Source organism: Daldinia vernicosa (assembly GCF_022497035.1).
Source record: "Daldinia vernicosa strain CBS 139.73 unplaced genomic scaffold F5Y00scaffold_1, whole genome shotgun sequence".
NCBI lineage: Eukaryota > Fungi > Ascomycota > Sordariomycetes > Xylariales > Hypoxylaceae > Daldinia > Daldinia vernicosa.
In genome coordinates, this window is record NW_025953917.1 from 981,994 (window position 1) to 1,004,550 (window position 22,557).

The 22,557-nt window shown below is 47.0% G+C and overlaps 7 protein-coding genes across 7 annotated transcripts; 3 read left to right on the forward strand and 4 right to left on the reverse strand.

Moving 5' to 3' along the window:
* The first annotated feature begins 2,865 nt into the window (after positions 1 to 2,865).
* On the forward strand, positions 2,866 to 4,517 carry F5Y00DRAFT_222883 (uncharacterized protein). The gene is made up of 2 exons (XM_048005797.1): positions 2,866 to 3,611; positions 3,682 to 4,517. Exons 1-2 carry the CDS (start codon positions 3,029 to 3,031, stop codon positions 4,203 to 4,205), a joined length of 1,107 nt encoding a protein of 368 aa, XP_047870276.1. The 5' UTR covers positions 2,866 to 3,028; the 3' UTR covers positions 4,206 to 4,517.
* F5Y00DRAFT_222887 (topoisomerase II-associated protein PAT1) lies at positions 4,518 to 8,329 on the reverse strand. The gene is made up of 3 exons (XM_048005798.1): positions 8,008 to 8,329; positions 5,386 to 7,681; positions 4,518 to 5,336 (listed from the first exon to the last, which is right to left on the reverse strand). Exons 2-3 carry the CDS (start codon positions 7,632 to 7,634, stop codon positions 5,045 to 5,047), a joined length of 2,541 nt encoding a protein of 846 aa, XP_047870277.1. The 5' UTR covers positions 7,635 to 7,681; positions 8,008 to 8,329; the 3' UTR covers positions 4,518 to 5,044.
* Positions 8,330 to 9,342: 1,013 nt separating this feature from the next.
* F5Y00DRAFT_5516 (glycosyltransferase family 15 protein) lies at positions 9,343 to 11,635 on the forward strand. Its single transcript, XM_048013799.1, has 4 exons — positions 9,343 to 9,998; positions 10,077 to 11,006; positions 11,056 to 11,344; positions 11,404 to 11,635. The coding sequence occupies exons 1-4, from the start codon at positions 9,948 to 9,950 to the stop codon at positions 11,469 to 11,471; spliced, it is 1,338 nt and encodes a 445-aa protein (XP_047870278.1). The 5' UTR covers positions 9,343 to 9,947; the 3' UTR covers positions 11,472 to 11,635.
* Positions 11,636 to 11,709: 74 nt separating this feature from the next.
* On the reverse strand, positions 11,710 to 12,721 carry F5Y00DRAFT_5520 (ribosomal protein S12). Its single transcript, XM_048013801.1, has 3 exons — positions 12,406 to 12,721; positions 11,998 to 12,291; positions 11,710 to 11,910 (listed from the first exon to the last, which is right to left on the reverse strand). The coding sequence occupies exons 1-3, from the start codon at positions 12,550 to 12,552 to the stop codon at positions 11,833 to 11,835; spliced, it is 519 nt and encodes a 172-aa protein (XP_047870279.1). The 5' UTR covers positions 12,553 to 12,721; the 3' UTR covers positions 11,710 to 11,832.
* Positions 12,722 to 12,950: 229 nt separating this feature from the next.
* Positions 12,951 to 14,979, forward strand: F5Y00DRAFT_222889 (short-chain specific acyl-CoA dehydrogenase). Its single transcript, XM_048005799.1, has 3 exons — positions 12,951 to 13,392; positions 13,454 to 14,623; positions 14,694 to 14,979. Exons 1-3 carry the CDS (start codon positions 13,274 to 13,276, stop codon positions 14,737 to 14,739), a joined length of 1,335 nt encoding a protein of 444 aa, XP_047870280.1. The 5' UTR covers positions 12,951 to 13,273; the 3' UTR covers positions 14,740 to 14,979.
* A 1,627-nt stretch (positions 14,980 to 16,606) lies between these two features.
* On the reverse strand, positions 16,607 to 18,390 carry F5Y00DRAFT_5553 (uncharacterized protein). The gene has a single exon (XM_048013809.1). The coding sequence runs from the start codon at positions 18,138 to 18,140 to the stop codon at positions 16,632 to 16,634; it is 1,509 nt and encodes a 502-aa protein (XP_047870281.1). The 5' UTR covers positions 18,141 to 18,390; the 3' UTR covers positions 16,607 to 16,631.
* Positions 18,391 to 20,805: 2,415 nt separating this feature from the next.
* On the reverse strand, positions 20,806 to 22,522 carry F5Y00DRAFT_5582 (Zip-domain-containing protein). Its single transcript, XM_048013814.1, has 4 exons — positions 22,228 to 22,522; positions 21,566 to 22,173; positions 21,391 to 21,509; positions 20,806 to 21,322 (listed from the first exon to the last, which is right to left on the reverse strand). Exons 1-4 carry the CDS (start codon positions 22,366 to 22,368, stop codon positions 20,952 to 20,954), a joined length of 1,239 nt encoding a protein of 412 aa, XP_047870282.1. The 5' UTR covers positions 22,369 to 22,522; the 3' UTR covers positions 20,806 to 20,951.
* Between the last annotated feature and the right edge of the window lie 35 nt (positions 22,523 to 22,557).

Genomic DNA, 22,557 nt, shown 5'->3' on the forward strand with positions numbered 1-22,557 from the left:
ATCACTGTGATCCAGCCTTGTAGTTAGTGTTCCACGCATGTTCTGGCCATTCATGTTTGGAGTTCTAAGTCAATTGGAAACGAAACACCTTAGAGGTTGTAAGACTTGCAGCACCTTGTTACGATAGAAGGCCAGCCACAGAATGAAGACGTAGCGTACTCTCAGGTTGTAACTCATAATATAGTTAGCCCATCCAGATATCGAGAGCTGCCTATGAATTGCGCTTCGTTCCCTGATTTCGTCGAATTTACGAACATTATCTACCTAGAAAAATAAGCAATATCCAAAACGAGCGGAACTAAACTGAAGCAATCTTTGAGTACCTAGCTTACTTACATAGCAGATCCTCAAGGACGGAACTCTTAGGCTGAACTATTTTAGCTATGGAGACTGAGTATAAAAGATACTCGGAACTTGCTACCGTTCTTGCGACGGAGACGCACCTATCTGAGTTAGTTTCAAGCCATCTACATTCGACATCATGATCAGTTAATCCAATGAAATGTTCATAAGATCTAAATACGAAGCCCTTCTAATAAGACCAGACTCGAGATTTAAGACAAATTGAAAATGATCGACACAACTAAGTCCACAAAATGAAAGGGGAAACTTCCTATTTAGGCAACTAACCTGAGGCGCCACCAATGCCGCGCACAATAGCGACTTCTCGTGTCTTTGCTTCTTATGCAGTATGCAGGCTGTAGAGACTTATGACAGTAAGGGGAATTGTCATAACTATATCACTCATAGTTATATTAGCCGTAACCCATTACCACGAGAAGCAAAGGTCTTACTCCTATCAAAGGAATTACGCAGCAAGCGTCAAATTACTGTAAACCACAGCTAACAGCCACCATAACAATTGATTTGACCTTCGCATCTAATGTGGATTATTGGTGTCTTAGAAATAGCATCCCTTAATTCGGCTATATTGGGGTCATGATTCGGCCATCGATTGGTGTACTGGGCCGGTATTCACAAATTCGACCTGAAATACCCCCCTTGAGTTCTAATGATGCCAATACATATTCCGAATCTATTCCCAAGTAGATATCAAAAGAGGCCGAAGTTGTATTAACTTATAACTGAGATACACTGCGAGAATAACGGTCGCTTGATAATGCCAACTTTATGATGACTACTAATTATGTCCAATTTGGCTAAGCTACTTGGTTAAATTCAAAGGCATCATCTCCATATATTAGTAACAACATTGAAGCTCAAGTAACTAACTATTCGGATGATGTACTTTGACATAAGAAACGCTCAGCTCGACTCATGTGAAAACAATAGCATCCATATTATGTAGTCTCATAATATAGTCGCTCCTCAATTTATAGCAACTCAATTTCAATACTTGTGATGATTGATCGGGTATGGAAAGGCTATACTTCATGCCATGAGATTTCTAACCGAACTGTAGTAACGGACATCGTAAGGCAACTAGTTTACACTCCAATATAAGAGCCTGGTTAGATAACTATCTCCTATTATGTACCTAGGTGCTTATGCATATTTGACAGAGAGCTTTCGAACAGTAAGGATTATGTGGGTTTTGTAGAAGGAATGATAGGCATATACCTCATATATCATCATAGGGTTGCTTATGTCCTTAAGTGCGAACCAGCCACGGTACATTATCTATTGAATCCGATTTGTTGGGCTTTTATTCCGTTCTTCAAGTGGCATGCTTTGAAGCTTTTTAAAGTCTTAATTTGTTGACTATAGCTAGTTAGCACTTGAAGACATAGGAAACGAATGAATAGCTAGTACCTAACTAACTAGAATGCCATGTATTTAAATTTAGTTCAGTGGAAAACTTTAGAGGTTATTAGGGTTCCTCTTATAGATATAATACCTAAAGACTACCTATCCTCTTTACGTCTGGGCTATAAAATAAAGAATAGAGCAACTATGATACAGTCATATATATCCAAGTCCGAGGCCTATCCTTGTGTAAGCCGTGAAAACAGAATATTCAAGAACGTAAACTAAATTAAATGTCTATATCCGAGTAGCTGTCACTATTCCAAGTATCTCCATATCAAAAGATATATTCTTTCTTTACTTTCCGTTTTTCATGTTTAACTCTTAATAAGTGTAAATGTAAATTTGATGTTATATTTAGATTTCTTAATATGGGAAGTTACCTGTGTTGGAAGTAAGCAACCTTTATAAAATATTTGAGAGTCACCATTGGTATTCCACGGGTCGATCTAATAATCAATTTAGGGCTTTGGTGTTTTTGGCATTTATTCATGTAGGCGTTTGAGAATATCAAGTTGGGCAATACATTAGGTAGTATAGAAACCTTGTACGGAATACGGAATACACAGACCCCCAGAAAGGCGTCAAAAAAGCTGGCGCACCACTGTCAGCACATACAAAAGCAGTATATTTTAAAAAGTCATTCTACACCCAAACACACCTTTAAAAATTCGAAGAAAATACTACAATGAAATGTAGCTCTTAGCTCTTAGCTAGCTAGTTTTTTTTTTAATTCCTTTCATTTAATGTGTTGCGTAAGTATAAGTGATATTATTAGTGTAAAGTATCAAACATTAAAGATGAACCACCTCCATTTAAACCACTATATGTAAACCTAATTTCAAATGAAACATATGGCTAAATAAGCCATGCTCGGGGCTTTTTAACTGTAAATTTCATTATTTCTCTAACCTTAAATCTATGAGGTTATACCTGTTAGAAGTTGGTGTGTTTTCAGTATATCTAGTAGGATGCGCCACTTTTTTTGACGCCTTTCTGACCCCTAACCTTTGGAGAGAGCTAGGATCTAGATAAGCCCCACACTCACCGATAAGCATATGCCCCGCCAAAAAAGTCATTTAATATTAAGCTTGCCGACTTCACAATCAGACAATGCAGGCGAATGTCCACAACTTACAACTTACATAACCAAACATTTTCATATTTTCATAGAGGTAGCTACCTTTTGAACAATATCTTTGTAAAATGAGCTGACTCATATATACCCTCACTTCCCTCCATACGAATCAACCGAGCTACAATGGCAGAAATGGAAATGGAAATCGACACGGAGGCTTCGAAGCCAAAAGCGATCGAAGTCGACAGCGAGAACGACAACGACCCCGATCCCATAATCGCCAGCTACGACATCTACGCGAACCCCCCTCTCCCCGAGAACCGCAAGCTGCTCGTTCTACAGCACCCCAATAGACAAGGCCCCGTGCGCGCGCCGTACACGCAGATCAGCGAGGTGCGCGTCAAGAACAAAGCCGGCTTCATCGAGGTCGACGTGCCCATGAGCCACGGCCACGCCGACTACGACCGCGACAAGGGGCTGCGCTGGGGTAGTGCCCTGGCGCGCAGCACCGCGGCCAAGAACGGCGGGTCCCACGGTCTCGCCGGCGGCTTTGGCGTCGGCGTCCCTGCTAGAGGCGCGGCGGCAGCCGGAGGGGGCCGCGGCGCAGCCGGGAAGCGCCCGGATGACTTGGAGCGGGAGCTCAGCATGCTTGATTGGAGCGAGGCTGTGCGCCAGGATAAAGTTCTTAGGACGCAGACCCTGGGCGGCCAGTTCGCGATCGAGAAGGAGACGAATTGCAGATGGATGGTCGGCGTTTTCAAAGGAGGTGAGTCGATTGATTGTTTACCGGATGCACACTTGCCGACACTTGCGGCTAACAGGAGTCTGAATATCAGATCAATTACATCTCACCCCCGTCTCATCTTTAATCCACCTGCGCCCGCAATTACACCACCTCGATGCGTACACCGAACAGGAACGCCTGAGCCGTCCGCGCGAGGGCATGGCGGCACCAGGCCCAGCAGCGGGCGCAGGCAAAGAAAGTAGTGCGACCGGCAGTGGAACACAAGCAGGTACCGGTGCGGCCAAGGCGATCCACATGTCGATCAAGAGTGCGGGGGGCACTGAGAACGGGGAGCTGGTAGTGGACACGATGATCGAACGTCTGCGTAAGGTCCAGATCGAGCCATGGTCCAAGCTCAAATACGAGGACGAAGACAGCGATAAAGCTTGGAACATGTTCACCAACTATCTCGTATACCCGGGGGCGGCTAATCCCAAATCCCTGGCGGACGCCAAGGGCAAGGGGAAAGAGAAGGAGACGGTGAAGCCGAGTACGGCGGAAGACGACGCGTCGAAGGACAAGTTTAAAGCGCAATGGAGCGAGGAAGAATTCCTTTCTCATATTCGAGGCCCTTGATAATACATGGTACCTACAAGAGGGATGCAAAAGCGTTTTCGGTCCCGTGTTGTATTATGGCTAGTAGCAGCTTGAAGAATGGCTGATAGAGAAGGATATGAAAAACCCGAAGGTAATGTGGATGTTGAATTCAAGAGCCTAAGTTTAAGGCCACTGGTCCCCTACCTATTAGGCATGCATGGAAGTTGGGGAGTCACGACTATTAAGCTGGTTAATATGTCTGCAACCAGGAGAGGTGTAAGGGGCAAACCTGTAGGTTAGGTTATATTGCATTGCTCGGCGTCAACGACTGATTTTCTGGCACACTTGGTATTCGTTTGGCTTTAACAATAGCTCAGAATTATTGCACGCAATACAAACAGCTCAGCTACCTATGCACATCTGTAGGACTAGCACCAACGTATAACAGTATCACGAGTGCCTAGTAGGGCTCGGAACTTGACTATCGTTATGGCACAAAATATAGGCATTAGATGCCTTGTCCTCACGATATAACTATCTATGCACACACCTCCCCGTAGGAGTCTAGAACCATCGTCCACAAAATTGGCCCGCATCATCTCCAGACCTCATCGCTAAGCCAATCCGGGTATCATGAACTCGTGAGAATTCGGATAGATTCCACCGTTCGCTACCCATATACCGGGCGCCAAGCATTTGCCCATCTATCAGAGGCCCTTCGCAAGGACTTCTTCGCGCCTCATTAAGCCGCCAAAAGCAGCGGCGGTTGAGTGTTCACATCCAGTGCCTACCTTCCAAGTCTTCTTCGGTCAAACAAACCGACGATAAATCTGGATGAGACTATACAGTATGTCGAGACGGCTATCGTAACGTTTAGTCTAGTTGTTCAACAATTCGACGTCAAGACCGATAGATCGCATAAACAGGTTGACGTTGTCCAAGCGAGTCTTTGCCATATCAGCAGGAAGAGTCTTAGATAGATTGACAGTATCCATGACACGGTCTTTGACGGCAAGGACGAGGCGTTGCTGTTCCTCTGGGCTGGCTCCTATGCCAATGGCAGCAAGGAATTGCCACACATAAATATCCTCTCCGGATGCCACGGTGCCCGGGAAGATGTTGGGAAGAGTTGGTTCTAAGGCGTTGAAGAATTGGTTGAAAGTTGCAACCCTAACAAAAAATTAGCTACTGGAATTTGAGAGATCACTTTTATCCTTACCATTGTTGCCAAGACTGCTCAGTTGCTTGTCCAGCTTGCTTAGCGAGCTCGGCTCGGCTAAGGATCATGGTTAACATCGAGACACCAATCCGAGTTCGAGCAACAAGATCTACGTTGAGATTCTGGGTTATCAATCCGAGTACACCGGTGACAATATGCAACTCCGATTTGCCCAAGAGGTGGAGAAGACTTGGCATGACTGCCACGATGAACAGCTCGATGCTCTCGCGAGTAGCGGCGTTCAAATTGATGGGTTCTCCGGTTTGTACCTGTGCACCGCGGACTACATCGAGTTGATCAAGGTGGATGACGATAATGGTCAGTATGGTTGTTTGCTGCTCGAGGGTAATATGGTTGAACACGCGGCCGATAGCTTTCTTGCCTTTAGGATAGGACAAAAAGGCGATAAAAGGATGCACAGAAGTCGCGCCTATAGGCTCATGGACTTTGAGCTCGGCCCACAGCTGCTCATTTAGTTGTTGCAACTGTAGCTGTATCTCAGCACGTCGCTCGAAATCTGGATCCGAATTGCCATTCGACGGAGGGGGGGGCATATTGCGGTCTAGATCTTCCATCTTCATCAGAGTCAAGTAGACTTTCTCGATATTCTGTAGTGTCTCCTTCTTGTCGGTACCCGTAGTCGGATGGGAGCGATGTCCGCTACCGGGTCGATTAGTATCGGTACTGCTCTCGGTCCGCTTAATGTTCAGTAGAGGCTTTGGCGTCTTCGCGTTGCTGAACGAGATTTTTCCTAAGCTGCCTTCGATGACCAGCTGTTTGTTCTTGGGCTTATTCTTGGCCGCCTCAACAGCACGTTGAACCTGCTGTTCCATTCGCTGCATGTGATTCTCCGGGCCTCGTCCTTGACGTCTCATACCTCCATGGCGAGTACCAGTTTGGAAAAGGTACGTCTGAGCAAAGTTGTTGAGAGGCTGATTCGGATTAGGTCGCTGTCCTGCTCGTAACGAGCTGAGAACCTGATAGTAGAAATCTTCCGCAAGAGCAGCATCGGTTCCGTGTTCGCTAGGGTCGCCAGTGGCCGAGACAAGCTGCTGAAGTTGAATTCTGGTAATGAAACTTTTATCCTGTGGTGTCATCAAGCCATTGTCCTTCGACAAAACATGGATCTTATGGTTACGCTTGGCTCGTCTTGCCTCAGCTTCAAGGAAGGAAGCCTTCTCCTGCTCGGATAAATTCGAAAGGTGAGCTTGACTTGCGCTAGGCTGAGGCTGGCGGGTGAATGAGTTCTGCGATCGATGAGCTGGATGAGCTGGATGAGCTGGCAAGTTAATTCTAGCGGGCTCTCCAGGTGTGCGATTAGGGTTCTGTAGTATCTGCGTCGGGAATCCTATAGAAGTAGGTTGATGCTGCTGAGGCAAGGAACTTGGCACGCTAGGTCCGCTAGATGGGATGCTCTTTGAAGATGGTCGCTGCAAGATTGCTATAGGGTGTCCATGAGTAGTCCCTTGCGGAAGCTGCTGGTTTTCGGGAGCATAGAATCCCTGGGGTTGACGGTTGTCGAATTGTTGCTGCTGTAGGTAGTCGATAGGCTCCTGTTGGGGGTAATGAGCGTGGGGAAATGATGCTTGAAGATCAGGACCAGCCAGCGACGGAGCCTGAGGCTGGGCTTGAGGCTGTTGGGGTTGAGTAGGAGCTTTTGCCTGGGCTCGCATCGCCGCCTCGACCTCCTCTAGACTCATCATTTTACGACCTGCCGGTGGTGCAGTCGGCTGGGGTTGAGCTGGTGCTACTGGAGTAGCTTTCTTTGGTTGGACTCCCCATATTGAAGCGTCAACTTGAAGGTCGGATACAGGTTCAGACGACTTGTATTTCTCGTAACCACTTCTAGCGGGTTTAGGCGCTGGCTGATAGGCATACCCTGAGTTGTACGCCTGTGCTGAGGAAGATGGGATCGATTTTGGAGCTGGTTGTTGACGGCTGAAGCGCTGGTGTTCTTCCTCGATAGCGTTCGCGACTTTCGCAGTCTGTCCAAAGAAGTCGAAATCCTTGCCAACTGGCGCATGCGACACTCCACTAGAGTCACCACCACCGCCGCCACCAAAGGTATCATCGTTGAAAGCGTCGTCCGTTTCGTCCAACCCATCACCTAACCCATCGTACGTATCCTCGAAATCCAAAGCTTCATCAATATCATCCGCATTTCGCGAAAGATCGGCGAAAGGATCGTAAGATTGGCCAAAACCGGGAGCTGCCATATCATGGCGCGAGGAGTTCGCGTGGAAAGACATGGCGGGGGTTGCAAGCTTCGCAATGCTTGCGAAATTTTGGTCTTAAACTATAGAAGGTGGGTAAGTAAGCTACGTAAGGTTGATAAGGTTGCTAAAGTGGGATGGTCAAAGCTGCGGAGGGGTGATAAATTTGGATGGTTACAAAAAGTGTGCTTTGTTTGCCAACCCGCAAAAATTTTATGCGGACCTTGGAATTTAACGATGGAGGAGGTAGCATAGGACGAGTAGAAGGGTTGGGATGTTAGGATGTTGGGCATAGAAGGGTATATTCCCTTTGTAATGCGTAAAATTGTATGATTGTATAGTGCTCGAGAAGACGGAATGGTATTGGGATAGATCATGGAGGTTAATATGGGTTAATAGAAAGACTTACAACTAAAAGAGCTGGAATACTTGGTAGACGAAGAACGAATGGTCTTGCTGGATCATGATGTGGGTGTGAAAACAACTCGGGTCGTGAGGTTGTGAGGGGCGAAAGAGGTAAAAGCTGATAAAATGAGAAACAAAAATATTTAGAAAATAGTTCAATCAACAAGAAAAGTAGTAGCTGCACAAGGAAGCTCTCGGTACGTAAAAAATATTCACGGCGAGAGAAAAACGTAAAGTGGGCAGGTAAGGCTGTTCGAAGAGAGCGTCGTCAACTTCTATCGAGATGATTGACGTATCTACATGCCATACAGCAACATTTCGCAAAGCGATTTGGTGGAATTGAAGAACCCACCAGCTTCCACCAAAGACCCTACAGCATCAGCTAGGCCAATCAAGTCACCAAGGTGGGGAATGGGCTACAAGTTAATGCGCTCCGAAGCACGTGATGCTGCTAGGTATATGGTTGGGTACCGGTACCTTTTAGAAGCCATTAACTAAACTCCCCACGTATGTATATAAACACTATCTGACCTGGGGTGGGTGAATCCAACTTATTTTCAAGTCACAAATTACTTCCTTCTAATTCGACCAACTTGGGCACATAGATCGAGCTTCTACATCGCAGGTAAGGGGAAATCGCTTATTTATAATTAATATTCTTAGAGAATCCTCACCGCGTTTATTTGTACCTAATGTATTTACTGCGTTACGTGGTGAGGTACGTCAGCATTAGTCTCTAGATCATCCGCCGGACAAATGGTAGGCTAAGAGGAATTTATCTATGGGGTTTAGGTAGGCTATGTATTTGGGCCTTAGAACTAACAATACAATCTGCACATCGAATGTCTCTGCCCCATACCTATGTATAGGACAGCATCGAGGCGAACATTAGGTACGTACGCATGTAGGAGATATCCCCATGCACAAGGAGGCAGCCAAGCGATATGACTTCGGAAAACTACACCAAAACCTGTGTATTCAGCAAACTTGATAGGTTACCCCGGTTGTTGAGACATTCCCCTCGAAAGTTGCATATAAGGATACACGTCTCACAAGTTATGCTCCAGAGAATCTAGCAAAGCACGAGATATGAGCTGATAGAAATGACTAAATAATTTTTATGTTAGTTTAGATTTTTACGGTATTTCGCTGTTAAATACTTCCATGTTGAGGATATCAATAACGGGACCCGGCGCGGGATAGGTACGGCAATGCCAAGCCCTTAAGGCTCTCAGAGATGATACGGGGAGGCCTAGCCGCCTAGTGATAAACCTAGTATCCGGTAAAAATGGGGGACACTGATTCAATTGGAAGTCACATCTGAGGTACAGTTCAGTCGCACGGGGGGGCCACAGTTACACTGCTAGGGGACTGGGCCTTCCCATTCACAACTGACGCGTCGATCCATTTATCACTGAAATTCTAATCTATCGCCTCCGTTTTTTCCTTTCCATTTCGAATCAACTTATCTACACCCTGCAAGTACTTCTTCTTACACGTTTTATTGTATGTACAATTTTGTACCTTACTGTACCTACCCCTATCCCACTTCTACGTGCGTGGTGTAACAACTTCGTATTCACATCCAGCTTTACCTATTCCATTTATCTCACTTGTTCATTTTTATTTTATTTTATATTTTTCCCTTTCGCATTCTTTCGTTCCCGCTCCCTACGTCCCTACGTATTCCCGTTGAGAAAAACGTGGCTCAAGTATGCGAATCTAATCCAGTCGCATTTGAGTGTTCGGTGATGACTTAATAACCACCCTTCCTTTGTTTCTTGTGACAATACCTACCCTACATCGACGAAGAGAGTTTTTCCCTTTGGAAGTCCCCGCCCCCCTTCCGGCCGGCGAAACATTCCAGTCCTCGAGAATATTCCCTGTCCTCCTCTACCAGTTCATTTCGACGGCGAATACTCCCTCAGCCCTACATCTCGCATCATGGCCGCCGGCAGCGCGCGCATCGTGAGATACATTCTCTTCGCCTTCTTTGTAAGCTGTACCCTGACTATTTGTGAATCGTGTTTGAATAGGTCGAGTCTAGGTGGCTAATAGCAACTCGCTATATAGTTTCTCGCAGTCCTTTACTTCGTATCCCATTCCTCATATGAAGGAGTACAGCTGAAACCCTCGTCATTCGGAGCTAGCTCAGGCTCCTCATCGACGAGGCCCGATAAGTCATCCGACGATGTTGGCGGAGCGTCCAGTTGGGGAAACAAGCCGGATGGTTCGACCAACAACGCACCAGGGTCTACAAAGAGTTCACCATCGAAGCCCGGCGCAGGATCCCCGAAGCAATATGAAGACCTTGCCGAAGCTCCAATGGCATTGTCACCGTCGGATCAAGGATGGAATGATCTTCTAGGAACTGCCCCCGGCCCTCGTATGAACGCCACCTTCGTCTCTCTTGCCCGCAATAGTGACGTGTGGGAAATTGCTCGTTCTATCCGTCAAGTCGAAGATCGCTTCAACCGCCGCTATAATTACGATTGGGTTTTCCTCAATGACAAGCCATTTGATGCAACTTTCAAGAAAGTTACGAGCTCCCTCGTGTCTGGCAAGACTTACTATGGCGAGATTCCTCACGAGCATTGGTCTTTCCCCGACCACATTGACCAGGATAAGGCGCGGAAAGTTCGTGAAGATATGGCGCAGCGCAAGATTATCTACGGCGATTCCGTTAGTTACCGACACATGTGTCGCTTCGAATCCGGTTTCTTCTTCCGCCAACCGCTCATGATGAACTACGAATGGTACTGGCGAGTCGAGCCCAGCGTCGAACTTTTCTGCGACGTTCATTACGATCCTTTCCGTTTCATGGCCGAGAACAAGAAAAAGTATAGCTTCGTGCTTAGTCTGTACGAATACGAGGAGACTATCCCTACTCTCTGGGACAGTGTAAAGAAGTTTATGAAGAATCACCCCGAACATATCGCCGAGGGTAATTCTATGGCTTTCCTCAGTGACGATGGTGGCGAGAAATACAATAAATGCCACTTCGTAAGTAGCACGTCGAATCATGCATTAATAGCTACTAACCTACATACAGTGGTCTAACTTCGAAGTTGGCAACTTAGACTGGCTGCGATCCAAGGCCTATACCGACTTCTTCGAGTCGCTTGACCAGGATGGTGGGTTCTTTTATGAGCGATGGGGTGATGCACCGGTACATTCTATCGCTGCCGGCCTATTGTTAAAGAAGGAAGAAATTCACTTCTTCAATGATATTGCCTATTACCACGTCCCCTTTACTCACTGTCCAACCGGTGAGAAAACGCGGTTAGATCTCCGCTGTCACTGCAATCCGAAGGAAAACTTTGACTGGAAAGGGTACTCTTGTACGTATTCTCCGATTCACTCATATTCGTGGTATCACGTCTTACTAATACATCCGCAGGCACAGCAAGATACTTCGAAGTCAATGGGCTTGATAAGCCTCAGGGTTATGAGGACCAACAGGAATAGAGAAAAGGAAACCAGGATGAAAAAAAAAATTTCACAGATGATTGTAAATAGATATTATCCATCTTTAATGACGGTCTATTGCAACATCGCCAGTGCGGTTCAATGGGGGTATTGACCGAGGCAACAGGATGGCGTCCACGGATGAATTAACGTACCGATATACGTCGGTTTCTTCATTGTAGATATATGCTTATGGGTTTGCCATATGAAATGGAAATGTTGCAGTCATTTCACGCCGTGTCGTGTATAGTAAAAGTACAGTCCACGTCCAAGTAACTACCCCTATTCCGAATCCTCTTAGGTTAGGATGTTTATAATCCTAATAGTATGAACGAGACCTGCGGAATGCTTGTATATTTATCTACGAGCCGACAGATGCCTTCTTCGGCTTCTTCGTTCCATATTTACTTCGGCTCGACTTGCGATTGGAGACACCAGCCTAGTGAAAAAATATGCGTCAGTAAAAGTAGTCCCAAGCCAACGACTCCCCTTCAAATCTGACTCTCAATTTCATTCGTTAACTTACCAAATCCAAGGCTCCCCGGACCAAATGATACCGCACACCAGGACAATCTTGACTTCGGCCACCTCGGACAAGAACGACAGAGTGCTGCTGGATGTTATGGCCCTCGCCGGGAATATAGGCCGTGATCATACGGCCGCTGGACAGACGCACACGAGCCGTTTTTCGCTCGCCTGAATTGGGCTTCTTGGGCCGCGTAATGCCGACCTTGAGACACACGCCTTTCTGCTGCGGACATTCCGTATCGGATAAAGCTGGAGAAACGGCGTGGCGCGCGCGTTGGGGCTTACGACATCCCTATGATATTCCGAGTTAGTCGCTATTAAAAAAGGACTAGTCGCATAAAGCAGATAGATAATGATAGTGAGTGGTCTCCTTTTCTAGAAAGAGACGGGATCGAGGAAGACGTACTCGTAGGACTTGGTTTAGGGTCGCATTGGGGGACGGCGTCGAGGAGAATGATCGCATGGGTATTTTAGGAAGGGATATTGGTATTTGTATTGCGGCCGGCCGTCTTGCCAGGGATGGCCAGAGGCATCTTAATATCGGCGCGGCCATAATGGAATTTAGGTAGTCAGTCGGCCGCCGTGTCTGACTCCAACAGGTCGATCGGATATGAAACTTGATACTATTATACGCTGGCGCCAAGAGAAGCTCAATTAACGAAGGGTGGAAAATTCGATGTCAGGTGATATCGGTCTGGCAAGTTCTCGGTTCCGGCCTTCGGTATGTATGGGTCAGTGGGGTGTGGTTCTAGGTATTGGATTAGGTACACTCTGACACTGCATGAGTTTTTATCAGGTACGTAGGTACCTACTAGCTCTGGATTCACATGTCTTACGGCTATGGAACCGCGGACGGTAACACCCAGCCGGACGGCAGCATTGCTCATGTCTGATTCGCTAAATGCGCCTCCCTCTATATGTACATCGGTATTGTACACAATCGACGTCAGCGCCGCTTCCCCCAACTACTTTTCAGCCACGGCTCATACATAAGTCATGGTTATCCTCGGCAGAGCCCACCCGCTCGGCGGTCAGGGTAACTCGAATCCGGGGAAGGTGGAAATGTGAGCAGAAGGCGGGACTTTTCATATTCTTCTTCTTCCTTCTTCTTTATTATTATTTACTTTATTTTCTTAATTGCGTGCGAGTACTTTACTTAGTTACCTAATTTACATACAATAATCCGAAACTCTTCAAACTTCCTCGGTAATTTGTGCCCGTGAGCTGTTACATCTGCTCGTCGTGTTACAAATTACAAGTTACTACTTCATACCATGTCGTCGATCGCAAGATTACTTCGGCCGGCCTTACGGCGGGGTCCTGGCGTACTGTCCCGGGCCTCGTTATCACCACGAAGTTGTAGCAGGTCGGTACAGAAGTTCAATACGCGACAGTAAGCCTTTCCAGCCAAGTTTCTCATCGCAATGGCTCATATTAATATTTCGGGCCTACAGGACAATAAGACCCTTATCTGCCACAGCCTGCCGGATGATAGACATTACAGATATCCCCCCTACACCTATAACGCACCTGTCTGAGACTGAGGCGTTGATGCAGGAGACAGTTTCTAAGTTCGCTAACGAGGTAATCTTACCGAAAGTCCGCGATATGGACGAGGCCGAGAACATGGATCCAGAACTGGTTGAGCAACTCTTTGAGCAAGGGCTGATGGGGATTGAGATCCCTGAAGAATTCGGAGGCGCCGGTATGAACTTCACTGCCGCGATCGTAGGTATCGAGGAGTTGGCACGTGTCGACCCGAGCGTCAGCGTTTTGGTCGACGTCCACAATACGCTGGTCAACACGGCCATCTTGAGGTGGGGTAGTAACGATATTAAGAAGCGCTTCCTCCCGGCGCTGGCCACCAACACCGTTGGTAGCTTCTGTCTGAGCGAACCCGGCTCGGGATCTGACGCCTTCGCGCTCGCTACTAGGGCGACAGAGACCGCTGATGGATACCGGATCTCCGGTAGCAAAATGTGGATCACGAATTCTATGGAGGCTAATTTCTTCATCGTATTCGCAAATCTGGATCCTAGCAAAGCGCATCGGGGTATCACGGCCTTTATCGTCGAGAAAGACGCCAAGGGTTTCTCGATTGCCAAGAAGGAGAAGAAGCTAGGCATCAAAGCGAGCAGCACATGCGCCATCAGCTTCGACGACGTTGAGATCCCTAAGGAAAACTTACTCGGCGCAAAGGGCGAGGGCTACAAATACGCTATCGGGCTGCTGAACGAGGGGCGCATCGGCATCGCGGCGCAGATGACCGGACTAGCGTTAGGTGCATGGGAAAACGCAGTCAAGTACGTGTGGAACGACCGCAAACAGTTTGGAAAGCTAGTCGGCGAGTTCCAGGGTATGCAGCACCAGATCGCCCAGTCGTACACCGAGATCGCGGCCGCGCGCGCTCTCGTATACAATGCTGCCCGGAAGAAGGAAGCTGGCGAGGACTTCGTGCTCGATGCGGCCATGGCGAAATTGTACGCCTCGCAAGTCGCGGGACGTGTTAGCGGCCTGGCCATCGAATGGATGGGAGGTATGGGCTTCGTCCGGGAGGGTCTTGCAGAGAAATACTGGAGGGATAGCAAGATCGGTGCTATCTACGAGGGAACCAGTAATATCCAGTAAGTTAACTTATTTCTTCGGTCTACGTCGTATTAGTAGGGGAGGAGCAATACTAATCTTGAATATTAGACTCAACACGATCGCCAAGCTACTCCAGAAGGAATATACCAGATAAATCGAGAAGATACAAGGGACGATATACCGTGTCCTCAACCCTATATCGAGAATTAGAATGCGCGTTCTCAGCGGCACTTAAGGACTGGGCATTGCTTATACCCTCGCGTGTCCCAGGCGTGTCCTTAGTGTTGAGTTCGATGATGGTATTTTAAGGCTGAAATTAGACATATCCTCTAACCCACGAGTGTATATATAGTAGGGTACTGATCTACCATGAATAAAATATTTACACAAGGAATATATTTCGTAGTGTACTCGTCTAATGTATTCGAAATCAGTCAAGTTGGGGGACGGCGTTGTGACCCCATTTGATATTTCAGGGGAAGTTGAACAAACAGGTAGGTAGGATGAGACGAGTGATAAAAATAGTTTAAAAGGAAACAGGGAAATTTAAAGCATAGGCTGCTTGTCTCGTCTACGGTATATTTAGGTATGTAAAGTAACACCGTAACGCTACGGAACACGCCATTCGTTGCTCTCGGATCTTGTGATATAATGGCTACCTCTTATGACGAAAACATAGGTACTCAGTTTCCGGGATTCTGCATCATGTCACTTACCCCTTTAATTTAACCGAGTTGGCGATCACTAGTCTATGGAAGTTATGAGCGTAAGTATAATAGCTAGCAGTGACGCGAGATAGTTAACTTGCTTTATCATAGCCTCCGCCCGGTCTATACCTAGTCTCAACTACAAGTATTCATCCACACCAACCAACAATTAATTGTTAGTGCACGTATTGAATAGGTACGGAGCGGGTATGAAATAATGCTAGATAAGCTTGTTTTTAGGGCATTGTAGGTGCTTCTCCAGCTCCTAGCTATATATATCTTCACATAATTGTTAGCTTGTCACGGTTTTCTCTCTGGAGTAGCGTGCAAGGCAAGTTGACGACCAGGCGGCAACTATCTGCGAAGACTTCCTAACTCTATACGGCATATATAAGCGTAGAAGCTTGGCCGTGGGTATTTCCGTTATGTCCACCGCATCTATAGTCCTCCTGGGGAAGGTAGCTAGCCGAGTTGCTAATAGAGACTGTTTGATCTAATTAGCATGCGGTGGTTTCCCGCCCACTACCTACCTCTACATAGGCGGCGCTTGGTATCATGGATATTACTTATAGCAATTACGAAGCAGGACCGCAAAACAAACCTACCGTGCCGATTTGCCTAGTGTAAGTGGGTACAAACAAGAGTCATTAGCTCCGAGGAAGACAGAGTTCGGCTCTCTACATTTAACTTATAGTCGAAAAGCCTACCGACTTCGGTCGTCATATATTCATAGGCCAGTAACTTGACGATGTAGGGCTCGTAGAGGGGGCCATGGTGGAGATAACTATCTACCTAGCCCTACTCAGGAGATCTCCATACCGGGGTCTAGACTGATATTCCAGTCTTGTAGCGGATGGGGCATATGGATCTACTAACCCGGCTGGCTAGAGAGAACCTTGGTAGTCCATAGTCTTCGCTCTACAAGCGATACGTAGGTAGAAGGAAAGGCCCATATATACTCGATCTTATACAGTTAAAATAGGGGTTATAACAGGTAGCTTAAATAAAATGTGATAACAGGTAACTATTACTCAATACGTGGTTGAAAAACAAAGGGATGCTGAATATCAATCCTCATTGCCAAATTATAAGTTATGCTGTCGTCTCAATGATCACCGCACCCAAGTTCTTTTTTTATACAATCGAATACCAATTTCACTACCCCCTTTTCCCAGCAGCCCTAGAACCCAAACGCCACGCTTCCCAAATACTCGCTCTAGATAAATTGCTCCTAGACGAAGGTGGTATCAAGTCCCGTATAATGCTCTTCAAGGCAAGAGAAACGTAGATGCAATGGAAGAACCAAAAGCGTATAGGTAGCTGTCATCGAATCGTGATTTTAGTGCGCGACCACCGTCCTTCGTCTATGGTGATCCAGGTCCGCGTAGCCCGGCAGCGCCCCGTCCTGGTGGGAATTAATTGCAGGGACGCTCATGAAGCGCGGGAGCAGATACTCGTTCGCATCTGCATCCGCATCCGCCTCCTCCACCTCCTCGAAGCTAGGCGGCAGTGCAGTATTATCTATGTGCGAAACCGCGCTGCTGCCGACACCGATTTGCAAAGGCACGCCGAGAGTTAGATGTGCGCTGTTCCCGCCGGAAACGGCTGTGACCGTTAACCACAGGACGTAGACGCGCGACGCGATGCACGAGTGGAAGGTTGGCACGAATGTTTTCTTCTGCACCGGGAGCTGAATCGGCACTTGTAGCTGTGCCGCGTGGAATATCGGGGATGGTAGACTGCCTTTCGTCTTTTTAGGGGCGGGCTTAGGGGGTAAATCTGTGTCGGACGAGAGGCTGTCGCTACCGTATCCGGAGTCTCGTCGAGCTTGCGCCGTTAGGTGTCGGCTCCATTTGACCTCTCCTAAAGGCCCTGTGGTAACGGATGTGGTGCCTGAGTACGAGCCGCGGCCCTCGGAGCCGAATGCTCTGTGCCAGTCCTTAAGGTTAGGGTATTGGCTGACGCCGCCGGCGCTGAAATACGTGACCGCTGTAACCTTGGATGATATCCCTGTGATTTTTGGTGGGCGAGCGTCGATAGAAAATGGTTCGAATTCGAGGTAGAGCGGTACTGTAGTCGAGGTGCTCGTTTTACCGTCGGGACTTAGCATGGCTGCGCTGGGTTGTGCAGCCGTGATAGTCACCTTCCCTGTCTTGGGCGATATGATAGTCTTTCGTAGCGACTTACTCTTCGACATAACGTACAAATCGTCGTGCTTGGTAATATTCAATGGGGGGTCTTCCGGTATCATAGGCAAGACCTTAATCTCTTGCCCAGCTTCCATAACTTTCGTAGTCAATCCATCATCCGCCTCGTCCTTATACACCCGTGCCTTAATCACGTACTGAACACGGCTCATGTGCGGCGCAAAGTCGTCCTTTTCCCAAGAACCAAGAGTAGGAGGCAATCGCATGTGGTGGTCCTGAACGGAATTGTTGGCGACCTGATGACTGCATGCGTTAAGAGTGAGGGTACTCGGAATGACGAAGGTGAATGGTATCGTATAAGTCAGACCTGCCTCAAACACGCGCGGGATTGGATAGGATGATTCCGGGATAGGCATTATGAGCTTTAAGAAAGTGTGAACGGTCGCCTGGGGGATGTTTACGGCGTCTATCCGGGTTTTGCTAGTTCCAAGTAGCACAACCTGGAGCGTGTCGAATCGCGTGTCGTTCTGGGGTGTAATAGTAACACGTCCTGATACTTCTGAGCCGGTGGTGTAGATTCGAGAGTTATAATGGTTGTTGATGTGAATGTTGATGTTGGATTTAGGAGTGATAGACAGCTTGCGAGCGTAGCCGCCTAACGATAGAACTTTGCTGTGTTCCGAAGACGAGGTGGACGCCATTTTGAAAGCTGGTACTCGTTCTTAAACAGCTTAGAGCTTCAGGTATAGATTCTGGATTTTAGTAGTATAATATGATGTGCCGACTCTGGTTTTAACTAATGCTTGCGATAATGAAACCAAAAGGGGTGCATGTGTATATATAGTTCGAATGTCGTCCTGCGTAACTGTAGCGCTATGCTAGGCAGCAAAGTGATAATAATAATATTGAACCTGAGTCCTTGCCGTCAACTACAGTATGAGAAAGGTCATATGTAGGTAGTATTGGTGATGGCGGTACTACGTTGTGATATTAATATCGATAAGACCCCAAGGTGTAAAGGTTATGATGGGAACCAATGGCTTATATAGCTTATAGCTTATATAGTTGTATATTTAAGGAAACAAATAATACACGGACTTGTCTAGCTTTAAGCTCGACGATAATACTTGAGTCATCTTAAGATTGAAGAATGATGGAAGTTCTATGTAGGTAAACACTCGAATGTATTAGTGATAAAAGATGGTTGTCGTAAAGCTCCTCCGTTCTGACGTAAAGGGTATTAGATCGTTCCGCCCTTCATGTCTTCCGCTGGCTGGATGGAAACCCTGGTGGCCTGACATGGGAGCGGATCTGCCCAAGGCAGGGGTTATCGCGCCATTGCAGAAGCGCAATTAACTTGTCAACTTGGCCTGCATTCTTTTATTTGATTTGGGGTCTGGGGTCTGAGGGGAGACTGAGGGGGGTTCGAAGGGGGTCGGGGCGGCATTGGATGTGTTCATTCTTCTAAAAATTCTCTTGGTCTTATGCTTGGCCTACGCTCGGCCTACGCTCGACCTACGCTTGACCTCTAAAGGTGACCACTTCGAGGCTTTACCTCCAAAGGAAGACGAATCCAATTATCGTACGTAAAAAGTTATAATTAATCAGCTGGGTGGAGCAAGGAAGATGGCGTTTGAGTCTTGAGTCTTCGAGAAGTTTGCGTCTAGTGTAGGATGCGCCCTTCGAGCACGCTATCATATTCTAATAATGCGCATGAGCATAGAAGCTTGTCATATAAGTGGCCTACTAATCAATGGTCTACCGCCTTTGGTGTCATGCGGCTCGTGGAAACACCGTCCTCGGCTTTTGCATCTTGATGACATCCGGGAATTAACAACGACACTTGCGGAGAAGTCATAGTTCGTTGACGCTCCCCCGGGATGACCTCCGTTAGTTATCTCCAGCTCCTAGCCCCTTGGATCTTGACGACTGGACAACTGCTCCATGTCGGAGGGCTGAGACCTAGATATGATACTATACCCGCTTAGGTTAGACATATTTCTTATGATTGCGCCCTCCGAGAGCTTAGAAATCTGACATGCCGACATTGTAGGTTACATTGCTCACTAAAAGATCGATGCCCTTGACCTATCGTATCCAGTCTTGGGACATGCCAATTACTTGATCGGGAAAAGCTATCCCTATCCACATCCCTATCCACTATCTCGATCGAAGAGTCATCGACGGAGCATGATCCCCTCGATGATTATATAACTAACCGTTAGGTACTTACACAATAGTTGTGCATGTGTTTAACGATGCCGTGTTTAGAATGAAGGGCGCATTGTTATTTTGTAATTATACCTCTTCATAATCTGTAATCCTGATGGATCACTCATCCCTGGATGATAGTATGAGTAAAATATATGATGCGATATTTGTGTTAGATGATGTTGTTCTTAGTACCTAAACTAAAGGCGTGATTCGTGTACCGTATCGTTGTTTGTATATAGGGCTCGTTGGCCAACAATTACCTAACTGTTAAAGCCTGAAGGGCCAAGGGGTATTTTGTGGTTGTGGGAACATCCGTATAAGTGGCTGCTTTAGGTACACTGGCCGGGAGTCATAAGATATTACTTACCGTACCTAGGGTATTGAAATGTACATAGTAACGTCTATTTTACCTTCGAATGCACATAAAAATAAAACGCTCCTTAAGTAATGTCTTCTCCGAGTTCGGCCCTCCGCCATAAACCCCGGCTTGAAGTCAAAGCTAACCCACCAACCAAATAATTAGCCAACCATCCAAGAAGAGAGGGAAACGTGGTGATATGGTGATATGGTAATATGGATTTTTATTTTTATTTTCTATTTTTTCTCCTTCGTAATAGGGGAATCTAGTCTGCTGGTCTGTCGATGTTCCATATACACACATTACAAAATCCATTATTCATCGGTATATAGGTGAGTTGATTATGCATGTCAGGCGGATGTTATTCCTTCGCCTCGGGCATATCCACGTCAATGAAACACACTGTCATCTCTTGATCTTTCGGATGTTCGTGTATGTAACCACGTGGAATGATCTGATAAAAAACATGAAAATCTCAAGGCCCAGAACCGTTTGCGCGCATGTTAAAACGGGACTCAGAGACGCAGGAACGGGTTGCAATGCTAGTAGATCTTCTTGGCACCTCTGTGGATTCTTTTTACTAATGAAACATCCTTCTTTCACAACACACCGGCTTCCAGCGGGTATTGTAGGCGACAAAAAATCCTGACGATGGATTCGTTTCGCTTTGAGATCGATAGTCTCTAGTTTTACCTAATATTAATAACAGCTGCTACCAACGGAAGCGAGAAGCGAGTACTACATAGCACCATCCTCTTAGACATGACGAATCGGGTTCGAATTTATCGACAGACATGAACCATAGCAATCTTTTTGTTCCTCACTTACAACTCGTAGTAAGCAGGTACCTTCTATAAATATGTCGACTTATACAATCGATACTACTCAACCCCATTCTATCATTCTATAGTTCACCCGACCTCTGCTGTTAAATCCAAAATTAATCCCATGAGATATAAAGCATGATCCCAGCGCCTAAAGCAATGGCGGCAAACTGCACAAGCATCTTCCGGAACTCCAGGGTTTTGTTAGGACCAGTCTCCAGCAATTCTGGAATTACTGCGACCGTACCCACATATAGGAACGTCCCGGCGGTGAACGGTAGCAGCAGGTCACCATACGTAAGGCTGGTACCCCAGATGCCTTCGGTCATACCGATTCCATTACCGTCTGCGCCGCCGCCACCGCCGAATTCTTGAACGGCGATGCCAATTAGCGTTCCCAGAAGAGCTCCCAGGGCCGTGACGAATTGAGCGCCCATCGCAGCACGCTTTGAGAATCCGGATTGTACGAGTAGAGCAAAGTCGCCAACTGGATAAAATGGATTAGTATTCATCATTCATCACAAGTAGGGGACTTCGGGGAAGAGAACTACCGACCTTCGTGAGGAATTTCGTGGAAGAACACTGCTACCGTCGTCGTAGCGCCAATTGTAGGCGAGGCGTAAAACGATGCCGACATTGCTAGACCGTCGGTGATATTATGTGTGAAGTCGGCACTATACACAAGAATAAGTAATCTGGAGGATCCTGGTTCTGCTGAAACCAAATTTACATCAAGTTGAGATAGCCACCTAGTTTAGCGCTGGGGTTGATCTCCTTTTCGCTTTCCTGCTTGTCGACCTTTGAATCATTCTTGTCATTCTTCTTCCGCTTGGTGAGTTCCGCATTCGGGGCATCTATAGAGGTCGAGATAGCTTTGGTTTCCGTCGGCGTATCATGGGAGTGGTTTCCATGGTTGTGCTCATGTCCTTCTCCGCCCGTGGCTATTCGCAATCCCTTGTCCATAGCTACAAACGTCATGAAACCGACCATGATAGCAACACCTAAGAGGAGGTTGCGATTGGGCTCAACGAGAACGAACCGGACATGTTCAGGACTGTCCTCTCCGAGAAAGATCTCGGGTAGTAAATGGAAGAGCGTATCCCCGAGCAATCCCCCCACAGCAAACGCCACCATAACCGACAGCGAGGAAGGATCGATATTCGGCGGACATAGTGCCAATAGAAAGTTTGGCGGGCCTGAGATGTAAAGTGTTGCTAAAAGGGCGTTTACGGCGGGGCTACCTGGGAATAATACGGCGAATATCTGGGAAGTCAAGGTCGAGGTTTCGGAAGCGTCAGCAAGCTTCTCAGCGTTGAGCTCTTGTACAACCGAGCAAGTCTGGAGCACTACATTAGTATGACATCTAAAGATAACATATTGAGCAAAGCGAACCTGCAGCTTTTCTTCCAATTTATCTAAGCTCAACGAGGCACGCGGCGCGTTCTCGGAGCCGAGGCTAGCTGCGACACCAGATGCGAAAGCAAGCCCCGAAAGGAGTAGTATGCTCCGGCGACCTAGACGTGTTATTCCCATGGCAAATTTAGTTTTATGACGGACTTAATTGGGTGTGCTGAGCCATAAGAAGGTGTACGATCCTTCGGGGTAGAAAAGCTAGCAGTATTGGTGGACGGAAGGGAGCTATGAGGTACGGAATACAAAGCTGGAGTTTTTAATACGCCAAGACGCAAAACGAACTTGAATAGCGAACGGATCTCCGAGCTA